The sequence below is a fragment of the Meriones unguiculatus genome, chromosome 15 (assembly GCF_030254825.1).
Source record: "Meriones unguiculatus strain TT.TT164.6M chromosome 15, Bangor_MerUng_6.1, whole genome shotgun sequence".
In the NCBI taxonomy this organism is placed as follows: domain Eukaryota; kingdom Metazoa; phylum Chordata; class Mammalia; order Rodentia; family Muridae; genus Meriones; species Meriones unguiculatus.
The window spans coordinates 35033047-35047229 of NC_083362.1; the positions used below are offsets into that span (position 1 = coordinate 35033047).

Sequence of the window (14183 nt, forward strand, 5' to 3'; positions counted from 1 at the left end):
CATATTGCCATGACAAATCTGCCTTCCACCACTTCCTCCATCTGAGTTTCCATTTTATATTTCACACATCTGGTGCAATACAAATGGCATTTAACCCAACATTTTTATATGTATATATGCCCAATATGTCGTTCATTAATTTGTGGCAAATCACATTCTTTGATAAAAGTAGATACATTCTTCACCTTTACAGTGTAGATTAAAACACTTAAGGGGTTTTTATTATGGCAGAAAATCATAAACTATATATACTTTTGCTATGTAAAATTTTATCTCTGTGGCTCCTTCAGAGTCTCACTCTGTTTTTACTTAGCTAATCTTCAATTAGAATTTTCAGATTCCAACATTTTTCCTTACACTGGTTTTCATGGATTTAATCAAGAAATTTTGGAAGAGCATGAACAACAAAAAAGATGGATCATCACAGAATCAGAGGTGGAGTGAGGTTTTTTTTCTTTACTGGTTCTCTTTCCTATAAAAATCAAGTTTCAGTATTCTGTAACTAAAAGTAATATCGCTAGTATACATGTATATTACATATATTCTTTCTTCCTTGTTCTCCCTCCATTCTCCTCCTCATTTTCCCTGTCCAAGAGAAGGCAGAAGAATCAGAAGTCCACAATAACCAAGAATAGAATAAAAACACTAAACTAGTAGCCATAATGTACACACACAAGACCTCATTCAGACAGGGGCAGGCCCTGGGTGTGCTGCTTCAGTGTCTGTGAGTTCATAAGAGATTTTTCTCAGATTGATTTAGAGGGCCTTGTTTTCTTGGTGGCCTCTTGATTTCCTCTGGCTCTTACACCCTTTCTGCCTCCTCTTCTACAGTATTCCCTGAGCCCTGCGGGGAAGGATTTGGCAGAGACCTCCTGTTGAAAGCTGAGTGTTCCAAGGTCTCTCACTCTCTGCTTGTGGCTCTTTTAACATAGTCCTGATGTAACTGCAGTTGGCCTAAAGGACACAGCACCCACAACGTCATCAGCAGTCCTCCCATTGTCCTTCGCAGTAAATGCTGTCACAATTCAGCCAGCTACAGAAATGTCCTGTTTCCTCACCTCCCACTTTCAGTAGATTCCTTGATTCGGTTTCTTGAATACCTCACAGATGTAGCTCTCCTTGCTACCTGTTTTTGTCTCATTAGAGGTGACTTCCCTCACGTGCAAATCTCTGTATATACTCTATTTTCCTAAAACTAGTCAGTGTCTTTTGTAGTGCAAGTTCCATTGGTATTGTTTGCTTGTTCAGCTTTTGTTTGAGGAGAATGCTGTGCATGTAATATTTTTGACATGCTTGGCCTATGCACAGGCATTCTCAGTCATCCTTGAAGACCTTTAGAGGGGGTGGTTGTGCTCTCAACTGAGAATCAGGTCCCTAAAAACACCTCATATTTACATACAAACCTGTTTGTGATACATTTCCTTTATCTCTTTAATTTTGTTTTCCACCAACCCCTTACATGCCATCTACAGCCATGCTAACCCAGTAGCGGTTCCCCAAACAAAGCAGACCTCCGGTTTTTGTCCATGATGTTGTTAGGTTGGCATACTGCCTTCACTACTCAACACTTTTCATGCTCCAAGATTCACTAAGAAAAAGCGACTTCCGACTTGTTTCCTTGCCTGAACTTCCTTTTAAACCCGTCTGTTTCAGACTGATTGGTCATAATCCCCTCACATATGAACAGAGCCACATGTTTACCCTGTGATACACTGTGTGGTTTTGCCAACTAAATGATAGAAACAGTATAGAAAGCATAGAGTCACTTTCTGCAGCATCCAATGGTAAATAATTTTCTATTTCAAAGCAAAAGTAACAATCTTGCATATATACCACAGGCAAACCAAGGAGACCAACACCAGAAGGCCTGCTAACGCTCCCATGCCCACCCATTCCTTCAGATGATTCATGGCTGCAGCAATCCATTCAGGCCTTTACAGCCATTGAAGCAGGACAGTCTCCCCAAGCATGGTTGGCTACCATAAAAAGCTAAAATGTTATGATCAGGATGCGAGGCTAAGCACTGCACTCAGGGTCAGCCGCTTTGGACCCAGAGAAGAGCATGTCTGATTGCATGCAGGTTGATGCCCCAGGTCCCGCCTCTGAGAAAAAGGTATCATACGGGTCTGATGCTCTTTGGGTGGATGACAACTAAATGAACATCAGTACAAAGTCTCAATTTATCTCTAATATCAGAGATCAGACCTCTACTCTTGCCTGATGCGTCTAAAACAAAAAGGGGGAACTGCAGAGAGCTGCGTAATGCCGCGCCTTAAAGATGGAGCTGGTATCTGCCTTCCACCTTCCCGATGATGAGTGCTCTCTGTCACGAACAACTCCACATTTGGCTAAGGCCAAGGATCTGGCTTGCTTCCATGTATGTGGACCTATCTGCGTTGCCCACATGGCACGCTGGGGTTGGCTACCCAGAGGCTATTTAAGCTGTGGGCTGGCTTTCCCCAGGGTCAGATAATTGTTCAAGGTTCCTGAATAAACTGCATTGAAAAAAAAAAAAAAGTAACAATCTGTGGCATAAAATACAGATTTAAAAAAAAAGTGTTCTTGACTCTTTCTTAGGTTAAACAGTATACATAAGTCTGTCATCATTGCATCATTGTCATGTGAGTTGTTAAATTTCACGTATGTATTTATATGCTATTTTTTCAAATGATGAATCAACTCCTTTGAAATCAAATAAAGTCAATGTTCTCAAAAGTCACCCTTGTCCATAGCTCACTTTAATCAGGAATCTTCTATTTGTTTGAATTCTAGATAAAATGCCTTGAAAATATAATATTATAATGTCTTTAATCCAACGGACAAAAAACAAGAAGAATTTTGCTTAGTCTCTTTCTCTGTGGCCTAGTAAGGCCACTTCGCCAGGAGGAGGTGATCAAAGAGCCGGCTACTGAGTCCATGTCAGAGACAGCCTCTGCGCCCCTTACTCTGCTCCCTCCCCTTACTAAGTAACCCACATGGAAACTGAGCTGTCCCTGGGCTACACCTGAGTAGTGGGCCTAGGGTCTCTCCATGCATGTCTGTGGTTGATTCATCAGTCTCTGCAGGATACCTTCAGCCCAGATTTTTTGGCTCTGTTGGTCTCCTTGTGGAGTTTCTGTCCCCTCCAGGTCTTTCTGTCTCCCCCTTCTTCTGTAAGATTTTATGCACTCTGCCCAAAGTTTGGCTCTGAGTCTCAGCATCTGCTTCAATACCCTCTGGGGAGAGTCTTTCAGTTGCCCGCTGTACAAGGCTCCTGTCCTGTTTGCTGTCATCTCCTACTTCTGATGTCTATCCTGTTTACCCTTCTGAATCAGATTTCAGCTTCTAGGGTCCTCCTTGTTGTTTAGCTTCTTTAGATCTGTAGATTTTAGTGTGTTTATCCTATATTGTATGGCTAATTTCCACTTCTAAGGGAATATATGCCATGTGTGTCTGCTCCTGGGAACCTCACTCGGAATGATCTTTTCTAGTTCCACCTATTTGCCTGAAAATTTTACGATTTTCTTGTTTTTAATTGCTGAGTAGTATTCCATTGTGTAAATGTACCACAATTTCTGTATCCGTTCTTCAGCTGAGGGACATCTAGGTTGTTTTCAGATTCTGGCTATTATGAATAAAGGTTCTATGAAGGGAAATTCCACCTTACACCCATCAGAATGGTTAAGATCAAAAACTCAAGGGACGACACATGCTAGAGAAAGGAAAACCCTCTTCCATGGCTGGTGGGAATTCAAACTTGTACAATCACTTTGGAAGTCAATTTGGTGATTTCTCAGAAAATTAGAAGTAGCGCTACCTCAAGATCCAGCTATACCACTCCTGGGCATATATCTAAAAAATTCTCAACCATACAACAAAGGCATTTGCTCAACTATGTCTTTACTTTCTGTGAGGTCATCTATTTTCCACAAGTTCAATGGCACTATAATTCAGCGATATAAGACTTTGCACATCTTAAATATCTATTTTGGCTTTTCAAATAAACTTTATTCAGGCTTTTGTGTCATATATAATGCAGTATTTTTCCAGTTTGAACACTTACTAAGTGTCTCATAATGTACATAAAAGTGGCTTATGGGATGTTTTATTCCTTCAGTCTTTATTGCTGTGTATCTGTTTCATTCCCATATCAAAACTATTAAACTACTCAATAATTCTCATGCCAACACAGATATTTTTAAAAGAATAATATTCTGTCCATTTTGAAACTGTTTTGTTACAGTTTTAAAAGATAAAATGTGCCCACAATTGCATATATTTATTCTAACCATCCTTTTTCCCATGACAAGTAACTTTTTAAAAAATTGTATTATACATATATATTTATTTATTACAATTTATTCACTTTGTGCCCGTGCTGTAGTGCCCTCCCTTGTCTCCTCCTATTCCCACCTGCCCTCCCTTTTCTCCCTTACCCCTTTCCCTAGTCCCCTGATAGGGGAGGACCTCCTCTACTTCTAACTGACCTTAGCTTATCAGGTCTCATCAAGGGTGGCTGCATTCATCTTCCTCTGTGGCCTGACAATTCATTATTTTCTTTCTTATTTTTCACTCTAAGGATATTGAGCATGACTTCGTCTTATTTCATGTTATAAGAACAAATAATGAGTGGATTTATCTATTAATTTTAAAAAGTTTCATTTTTCAAATACCAATTTCTCTAAGGGAGAATAAGTTATTATTATTAGTTTTGTTTCATGTAGCTCACTCCAGTATTTCTATTTTGCTCCATTAATTCCAGAATATGTCTTCTAGTGTGCATTTTGTATGCTAAAACCAATATAAAACGTAATGATGATATATGCCTGAATAATACATGAAGTAAGTCTGAATATTCTCTATGTATGATTTTCAATTACATAGTATTATATTTTTATCATTTATTTATGTATTTATCACTATGTGGTGATCTGGAAAAAATACTAAGAAAATTTATGTTCCTCTGTAAATATGTTTCCCTGCCTTTTAACAAATCTGTAGAAAAGAATTCCAATAACTGTACTCATAAAATGATGTGCAACATCATAGTTTTTCATAAAGAGAAAAATAGAGTGTTAAGAAAATTCACAAGCTGGAAACTAATATAACCTGAGGTATGGTGAGCAGGGAGGAAGTTTGTTAGGAAGAGGCACTGGACAGCCCTCTGAAAATGGCATGTCAGTTGGGCATTTCTCCAGCTCCAAAGGGACCCCTTAGGACTACATTTAAAGCTTTTGGTATCCAGATAACTAAAGGCACATGCATATGACAAAATCAGATGAGAGTATTGAGAATTAAAGTTAAGACAATATTGTCTTCTAGGAAATAGACACACTTAGGCAGCTGGGAATATGACTCACTGCCAAAAAAAAAAAAAAAAAAAAAAAGAAGAAGGAAAAGTTCCTTTTGATTGAAGTAGCCATTTTGATTTAGAAAAGAAAGAAAATCAGGTGACTGTCATGCAAAATGTTCTACAGATTATGGTTCAGGGCCTACGATGTCACTATTAGTCATTTTTTCCTAAATAAATTTTAATGGTTTTTCTTAATGCCTCTTGAAGTATTTATAATATCAAAGGAAAATAGATTTTTTTGAGATATAGTAGGAAAGTGTTTCATAAAGTGATAGTTTCAATTATTGCTTTGCCCAGTGTTTTTTTTTTTTTTTTTTCTTTTCTTTTGTATTTTCTTACTGAGCCTGGGTTAAATAGTGTTTTCTCAACATAACACAAGCAAGAGTCACTTGGGAAGAAAGAATCTTACTTAATTGAGACCTATCCTGTAGGCAAGTCTACAGGACAGAGTCATGATGAGTGATTGATGTGGGAGGGCCCAGCCTTTGGTGAGTGGAGCTTCCATTGGATAAATAGCCCTGGCTAGTATAACAAAGCAGGCAGAGAAAGTCCTGAGGAGCAAGGTAAGCAGCACACTCCATAACCCCTGAATCAGCTTTGCTTCCAGTTTCCTGTCCTGCTTGAGCTCCTACCCTGACTTCTTTGACAATGGAATGGAATGAAGAAGTATAAGCAAAATAAACCCTTTCCTCCCCAAGTTGATTCTGGTTATTGTGTTATTTCACAGCAACAAATACCCTAACTAAAACAGACCTAAAATACTAACTTTGGGGAAAAGATGATGTTCATAATTTACAAAATTTAATCGTTTTAAAACTGAAACAAATTACAACAAAGATATTCAGTATTTACCAAATGATGTTATAATCTCGGGATGTTTTCTGAATCACTCACACTTTCTCTGCCGTCCTTGAGAGGTATTTATAATAAATCAACAGTAAAGCGATGCCACTGTCCTCCCAGCTGCAGACTGTTTCGCATTTGATGTCTAGCATCTGAGGTCCCTAAGTCAGATGGTAAAGAAACCCACTGCTCTAAAGAGGACTGTGAACTATATAGCACTCGGTGCAATTTGTGGCTTTGGTCTAGTGTCAGTGATCCTTAAAGCATTAGGAAAGAACTGGTATGTTTGTGAGTGGAAATTATTAGTATTTTTATTGAATGGAAATCAACATGTGTTTCTGGCTTACCTATATGAGCCCGTATAAGCCTATACAGGTTGCACTTTAAAAACTCAGGAAAACTTACAAACATCTTTAATTATATAGTAAAATTCAAGATATAGAGCTCAGATTAGAAAAACAAAGTTGTTAAACAGACATTAAAAATAAAACTCTGGTATTGTTCACGCTAAAGTCATACTTGATACACATTGAGGCATGTTTTATTATCAGTTTATTCAGCCATGGAATTTTCATTTCCTTTAGTCTTTATCAATAACTAGCCTGAGTTTTCTTTGGCATAGACTGTCTTCACTGATGTCATCATGCCTTTGCAGGCAGTGTCACAGATTTCATTTGTAAGCCAGTGCAGACATAAATGAAGATACTCATTGCATCTTCTATTAAATGATGAACAAAAGCTAACACAAGATCTTAGTTTTCGTTATTGGAAACTAAAAGGATCTAATATGTTCAAAGGAATTGAACAAACTGAGAAAGACCGGCATGACAGAAGCTTGCATTTAATTCCATGCTTTGCAGAAATACATGATCAAAGTTGTGTGTGTGGCTTGTCCTTTGAGATGGCCCAATCAATTAATTTTTAAGTAGGAAATAATAATGGAGCAAACAGTAGCAATTAAGAAAAAAAATATCTTGAGACACATGGGACCTGTGTGTCCTGGATTAAGACACATGGAATTATTATACAACATTCCAAATACAGCATGAGAGGAAGAGTCAAAAGGCCCTGGAATGGTGTTCTCTCTCAGAATCGGGACATTTAACAGTCCTGTGTTCACAAATGGCATTGGTGAAACAATCTTTATTTTTTAAAGAATTTTATAGAAAGAATTTTAGCACCATCATTAAAAGAAAAGTAATAATATTTTAGCCCTGGCTATCTCCAGTCTTGGGATAACCACAGAAGCATAGCACCTTTGAATACCTAACGTATAAACAGGAATAGGAAGTCTCCTCCGCTTCTAGAGATGAGGTAGCTCATGCTAAGAAGTGGTGTGTCATAGTTTCCTATGGATGTTCTAATTCCAGTCCTCACATTTGATGGGAGTGGTCATCACAACCCTAGGTTTCTAGAACTTTTTTATGACAGGCTTCTGGAAAATGAGACAGTACCTGTAGGAGAGTCTCAGCTTTTGTTCCTGGGCACATGTGTTAGAAACTTGTGGGGGTAATTGTTGTTGTTGTTGTTTTATTCAGTATCTTATTCAATAAGAAAACACAAATACAACTTCTATATGTATTGAAAAATTACAACAAAAAAAGAAAAATGAAATGTTACTCAAATTTGAATGAGAAAAAAATCTAAATGTACCAATCTTTACAAAATAAATTGTAAAGCTGAGGCAATTTCATGCTTTTTTTTTCCTCTCCTGAAATATGTTATTTAAAGATTTCATTAAAGACTGTGGGAAAGTGATATATTATATTCCATTTGAAGAATTTCTATAATGGTAATTCAATATCAAGACATGTATGAGGCCTTCAACCACAAGGTAAAATATTTGTGTTCATTCTTCATTGATGATCTGGAAATTAGAAGACACAGAGGGTACTGCTTTCTATTTTTCAGATTGCAGCCAAGTAAAGTCAACATGTGCTGAGGTTTTACATACCCCACCACATAAGCTACCTGCTAGGAAGGAGAATTTCCTCATAAATACTAAGCAAACTTATCCATTGCAGTGAAATGAATTGATGAGAACATATTTATTTTTTAATCAGTTTACTTTTTTTGTAAAGGTGGTCATTGTCATTGATTGTTTTAAATCTAAACCATCAAATTGAAAAATATTTTAAGTCAATTAAGCTTGAGGATTGTAAGTAAAATAAATATTCTGAAGAATAAGGTGACCAGGCACTTCAGACCATATGTACAAAGCTGATTCAGGACCAGCCATTACTTCAAGAGTCTCAGGATCAACTTCAAACAGTCAAAGTTCTTGTGAAGGGTGGTGGTCATTGATGGTAGTGCTCATCGTCAATGATTCTGGGCTTCTGTTACATGAAACAAACTGGCCCAATTTCGACGCCAAATTCCTGGTCTGGGCTGCCAATATCCACAGGAGCAAGATCTATGATGGGCAAGCGGGCCACATTCTGTGTTCTGTATTCAAATATAGTCTTGCCCACATTTCCATTTTGCTTCTGGAATTCAATAAAGACAATGGATAAATAGTATATATTTCCAAGAATTTTACACAAAAACAACCCCCTCCCACTCATGTGCACAATCAACTTTTATAACACAAAAGAGTGATATGTACAGCTCCGGTAAGTGTGGTACACATGGAAGAAAGGAGACATAAAATCATTAATTCTCTATCATAGACTCAAGAATGTTTATGGTTAAAAGTGAGAGTCAGTGATTTCACTTGCTGAAGAATGAAAGGAACAAGGAAAGTTACACAATAGCATCGTTCAAAAGGCAGGCACTTACGGAACAAGTATCTTGAAGAACTGTGTATCTGAATCTAATGTTTCCTTCTCCTTTGATTTCTAAGTCGTTTGACCCTTTAAGGACCACAGCTTTCTTGAGACTTTTGGTTTTATCATCCATGTATCCCACAGTGTTCCTACAGATGTAAGTAATGTTCTGGGAGGCTTCTTTCGATAAAAGGCGCAGGAAGGTCATCTGAGTAATAGCTGTATTAGGTGACTGGTAATCTCCATAGGTGAACTAGAGAAATGAAAGCAGTCTATGTAATATGACATACTGAAGGGGTTCATAATGCCACCCAAAGAGATGACAGATTGACGACAGGTGGATAGATAGATCAATGATTAACAGACTAGATAAATCACCTTTGAAGAATATTACTTGGTTTTCATATAATAAGCTCTTTAATCTATATAAAGAAAAGTATTTTCAAATATCTATCCATAGTCACAGCTACCATTCTCCTTATTCAAAGAAGAGGTTAAAAAAAAAAACACAATGATTTTAATTTCCCAGAGAAAAGTTAAGTATCTTTAAATATGCTTTAATTGCATATATGCTATATACAGTATACTTAATAAATACAACTCAATTTTATCACTAATTAGAATGAAAATATGAATTAAGTATAAGTCCATTTTACTGAAGTTACATACATATCATAAATACTATTTTCTACAACACAAGTTACCAAAACTCATTTCCAACTAGCTCTTTCCTATTCATCTTCAACTCTGAGTTCTGTTTTCAATGGTCTCATTTTTGTCTCTGACACATTATTTTGGTTAAACTACATTTTTTTAAAAAAATTTAAATTTATTACATATACAGAGTTCTGCTTGCACACCAGAAGAGGGCACCAGACCTCATTGTAGATGGTTGTGAGCCACCATGTGATTGCTGGGAACAGACAGTGCTCTTAACCACTGAGCCATCTCTCCAGCCCGGTTAAACTACATTTTAGCTCTTTATATTTAATTTTAATTTCCACCAAGTGATAGTAGATTCTATATTATCATATGGAATAACACTTCCATAACATGTTAGCTGGGGCAAGGTTGGGAACAGAGGTGGTGAGCTGGAATCAAACATTGGCATTGTAAAATGGAACATCAAGATCTGATGAAGCGCTGAACCAACTAGACCACAACAGAAACATAAAATAGAGAGGAACTCAGAGAAAATAAAACATAATTCATCTAATTAGAAAAATGGCTTAAATACTTCACAGGTTTCAAGGAATTTCATTACTTTTAAATTGTATCTAATATGTGTCATTTATCTTCCCAGACACTCCACTAAGCATTAACATTCACAGAGGTGGTGAAGTCAACCTTACCACACTTACTTAAAGTAGCGGTCAACTGTGACCCAGGTCTCCTGGAATTGAGACAAATCCCCGCCCACTGTCATCCATACTCAGTGACATGTATTAAAGGAACTAATATTAAAGATTATTTATTTCATTTTACTAAAAAGAAAAATTATAATGATAAGTTTATATGAAGTAACTGATGGTAAAACTTGTTTAGGCAATGATTTTGTAATAATTTCTAATGAGAACATATCACTTAAAAGTATACATAATAAAATAAATCCAGTCAAACAATAATAGCATAGTTTTAATAAATGTGAAAAAATAATAAATAATAAACAGTAAAAACCTAATTCTGGGTGAACATATTAATGGCATTAACTCACCTGAGCCCCTCTGTTCATGTTGAGTCCATACCACACGGGCTTACCGTCAGGGGACTTGCTGGCCCACCAGGTTTTCAGTGGAACGCTGGCTGGATTTGCTGAAATGCATGTCTCTCCTGTTTCCATATTGCAGTAAACTTTGATTGCATCTTCACCTGATCCCTGGTTAGGATCAATCCAATATTCACCTATTTTCCAAGACAGAAATATTTGCTAAATGAAGATTATCTCATTATGTGTATCTCTCCCATTATCTCATATCTACGCTTATGAGTCCTTTATTGAAAATATAATTGTCTAGAGACTGGGAAGAAGGCTTGGCAGGTAAAGTGTTTGTCACACAACCACGAGGACTTGAATATGGATCCCCCAAATCTATACAAAAGTTAGGTAGGTATGGTGGCCACTTATAATCCCAGATGTGGAAGGATAGAAACGGGAAATTCTTGGAGTAAGCTGACTAGCCAGACTACCTAAAATGGTGAGCTGTGAACTCAGCTAAAAACACATCTTAGAGTATAATATGTACAGTAATTAAGGAAGGCATCTAGTGCCAACCTTCTCCACATGTGTTCACATGCTACACACATGTGAACATACAAATATACATGCATGCAAACACTCACATAGGGGGAAATGCAACTATTAATCACTGAGGGCCTTCCCCATACTAACCACTATTCAAAAACACTTCTTCAAATCACATGCTTAAGACTCAAAACATCTAAGTGATTTTTAAAGCAAGACACATCAAGACAGTGTCTTTGATGTTTGATATATAATCACCTAGATATACAGACAAACATAGTTATTCACATTTATTTATATAGATCCATACACATGTGTATTCTATTATACATAACTATAAAAATTAAATTTAAATGAAATGAAAGAGGAGTGATGAGATAGAAATTAAACAGTTAATAAGGAAAGTGCATTTCTTTAGACAGAACATTTTTAGTTATCCCTGTTGATATCAAAGTTCAAAGTTAACTGAAACTCTGGTATTTCCCAACTCATTTTTATGATTTTATATCCCCCTTTTCTAGATCTATTTAGATTATTCAAATTACTGAAGAAGCCAAATTAAGAACACTGTCATACAATTAAGGTAGAAACATGACTTCATTCCAGACTACTTTAAATGCTCACTATACATGATCCTGACAGGGAGGATGACAAAGGAGTGATTGGTAAGACATTAAAGTGTAATAAATATGTAAATAAATTAGGAAAATAGTTCTTTACTGATTTACCTAATTAAAATTCTGAATGCATGAACAAATGTTTTCAGCATAAATATGTGGACCATATCCACAGATTTGGGTTTTTTTGTTATTTTTATTTTTTTCACAATTTATTCATTATATATGATCTCGATTGAAGCCCCCTCCCTCAATTCCTCCCAATTTCTCCTGCCCTTCCTCTTCCCCTAGTCCACTGAAAGGGGGAGTTCTCCTCCTCTGCCATCTGCCCATAGCTTATCAAGTCTCATCAGGACTGCCTGGATCCCTTTTCTCTGTGGCCTGGTAAGGAAACATCACTAGGGGCAAGTGATCTAAAAGCAAGCAACCAAGTTCACAACAGAAACAGCCCTTGGCCCCTTCACACAGGACCCACATGGAGACTAAGCCACCAATTGGCTACATCTGAACAGGGAGTCTAGGTTCTCTCCACGCATGGTCTTGGTTGGTGCATCAGTCTCTGTAGGACCCCCTGGGCTCAGATGTTTTAGTTTTGTTGGTCTCCTTGTGGGGACCTTTCTTCTACCCTTTCTTCCACCCTTCTTCCATAAGACTCCCTGCTCTCTGCCCAAAGTTTGGCTGTGAGTCTCAGCATCCCCTTCGATCCCCTCTTTGGTGGAGCCTTTCAGAGGACCCTCTATAGTAGGCTCCCATCCTGTTTCCTCTCATCCACTGCTCCTGGTGTCTACCTGTTTGCCATTCTGAATGAGATTTAAGAATCCTCTCTAGGGTCCTCCTTGTTGTTTAGCTTCTTTAGGTCTGTGGATTTTAGTATGTTTATCCTATATTATACGCCTAATATCCACTTATAAGTGTGTATATACCATGTGTGTCTTTCTGCTTCTGGGTTACCTTATATAGGATGATGCATTTGCCTGCAAATTTCATGATTTCCTTGTTTTTAATAGCTGAGTAGTATTCTGTTATGTAAATGTGTCACAATTTCTGTATCCAGTGTTCAACGAAGAACATCTAGGTTGTTTCTAGATTCTGGCTATTACAAATAAAGCTGCTATGAACATAGCTGAGCAAATGTCCTTGTTGAATGGTAGGGCATCTTTTAGGTATATGTCCAGGAGTGGTATAGCTGGGCCTTGAGCTAGAGCTGTTCCCAATTTTCTGAGAAAGCACCTGATTGATTTCCAAAGTGATCTTACAAGTTTGCACTCCCACCAGCAATGGAGGAAGGTTCCCCTTTCTTATGATATGTCCTTTATTATATATGTAACTTATCACCTTTTCTCGATAGTTTTTTTATGTAATTGTCTCTATCACAAAGCTATAAGCTCTGGGTCATGTTCAATGATTTATCTTTGTATCTATCATTAATTATGAAGTTAAAAATATATTTTGGGATGCAGTTGAGAATAATTCAACCTAAACAATATGCTCTGCTCAAACAGGTCAGTATCCACTCACCACTAGGCTTTGTGGAATGACAAAGCTTTAAGTCATCACATGTCCGGGCTGGGTGCTTCTTGGATCCATCAGGGCTACGCATGGTTTCAATCTGACTGCTGAGAGACTTCAGGGTGGCGTGAACCCCAGGGTCAGTTTTGTTTGTGTCATCAGGAGCCGCCTGGTCTTCAGTAAACTCTGGAAGTGGATCTGGCATGTTCTCATCATAGTGTCCCATGATATCACCAAGAGCAGCAGTAAGATGGCCAGGGGGACCTGGAGGGCCAGGAGGCCCAGGTTCACCGGGAGGACCCTAGTGAAGGAAAAATTGAGAAAACATTTAACAGTGTGATGTTTTGTTTTACTAAATTGCTGCTATGCTGTGCAGGGACTGATACAACTTGGCACACCAATACCTCAATACTTGAAGAAGTGTGAGTCATGCATGCTTAAACAGGCAGGGCTAGCCTGTCAAGCGATAGCTGTTTTTCAGGGGAAGTTATCTAACAGTCAGGCTCTGAGATAAACAAAGCTTAAAGCCAAAGCCTTGATGTCTTCTTTGAAGATATATCTCAAAGGAACAACCTTCAGAGTTACATTCTTTTCAAAAACAATTTCACGATACAACTGGAATTCTTTAAAATAAGCTATGGGCAGAAGGAAAAAAAAAAAAAACAGAAAAAGTATGTGTTGGGGGAGGTATTCCAGGGTGTGGGAGCTGGTTCTGTCAGTCTTCGTGTGCATACCTAGACAATAACCACAAGACTCCCAAAGTGGAACTCCTTGGCTCATCCAAAGAACAAACACAAGAAGTCTTTTTGTATGTATGTGAATTGTGATAAATGTTAAAATTCTCTGTACAGAACAAAGTCCAAGAAAGGTTTCCA

At 37.5% G+C, this 14183-nt stretch overlaps 1 protein-coding gene across 1 annotated transcript in view; it reads right to left on the reverse strand.

Annotated features, from left to right (window-relative positions):
- Positions 1 to 8222: 8222 nt before the first annotated feature.
- Col5a2 (collagen type V alpha 2 chain) overlaps positions 8223 to 14183 on the reverse strand; it is a 134682-nt gene continuing 128721 nt past the window's right edge. Inside the window, exons 51-54 of the mRNA XM_021648013.2 lie at positions 13318 to 13609; positions 10655 to 10842; positions 8954 to 9193; positions 8223 to 8661 (exon numbers count right to left, since the gene is read on the reverse strand). Coding sequence (XP_021503688.1) covers positions 8515 to 8661; positions 8954 to 9193; positions 10655 to 10842; positions 13318 to 13609 — 867 coding nt within the window. The 3' untranslated portion in view covers positions 8223 to 8514. The remainder of the gene's footprint in view (positions 8662 to 8953; positions 9194 to 10654; positions 10843 to 13317; positions 13610 to 14183) is intronic.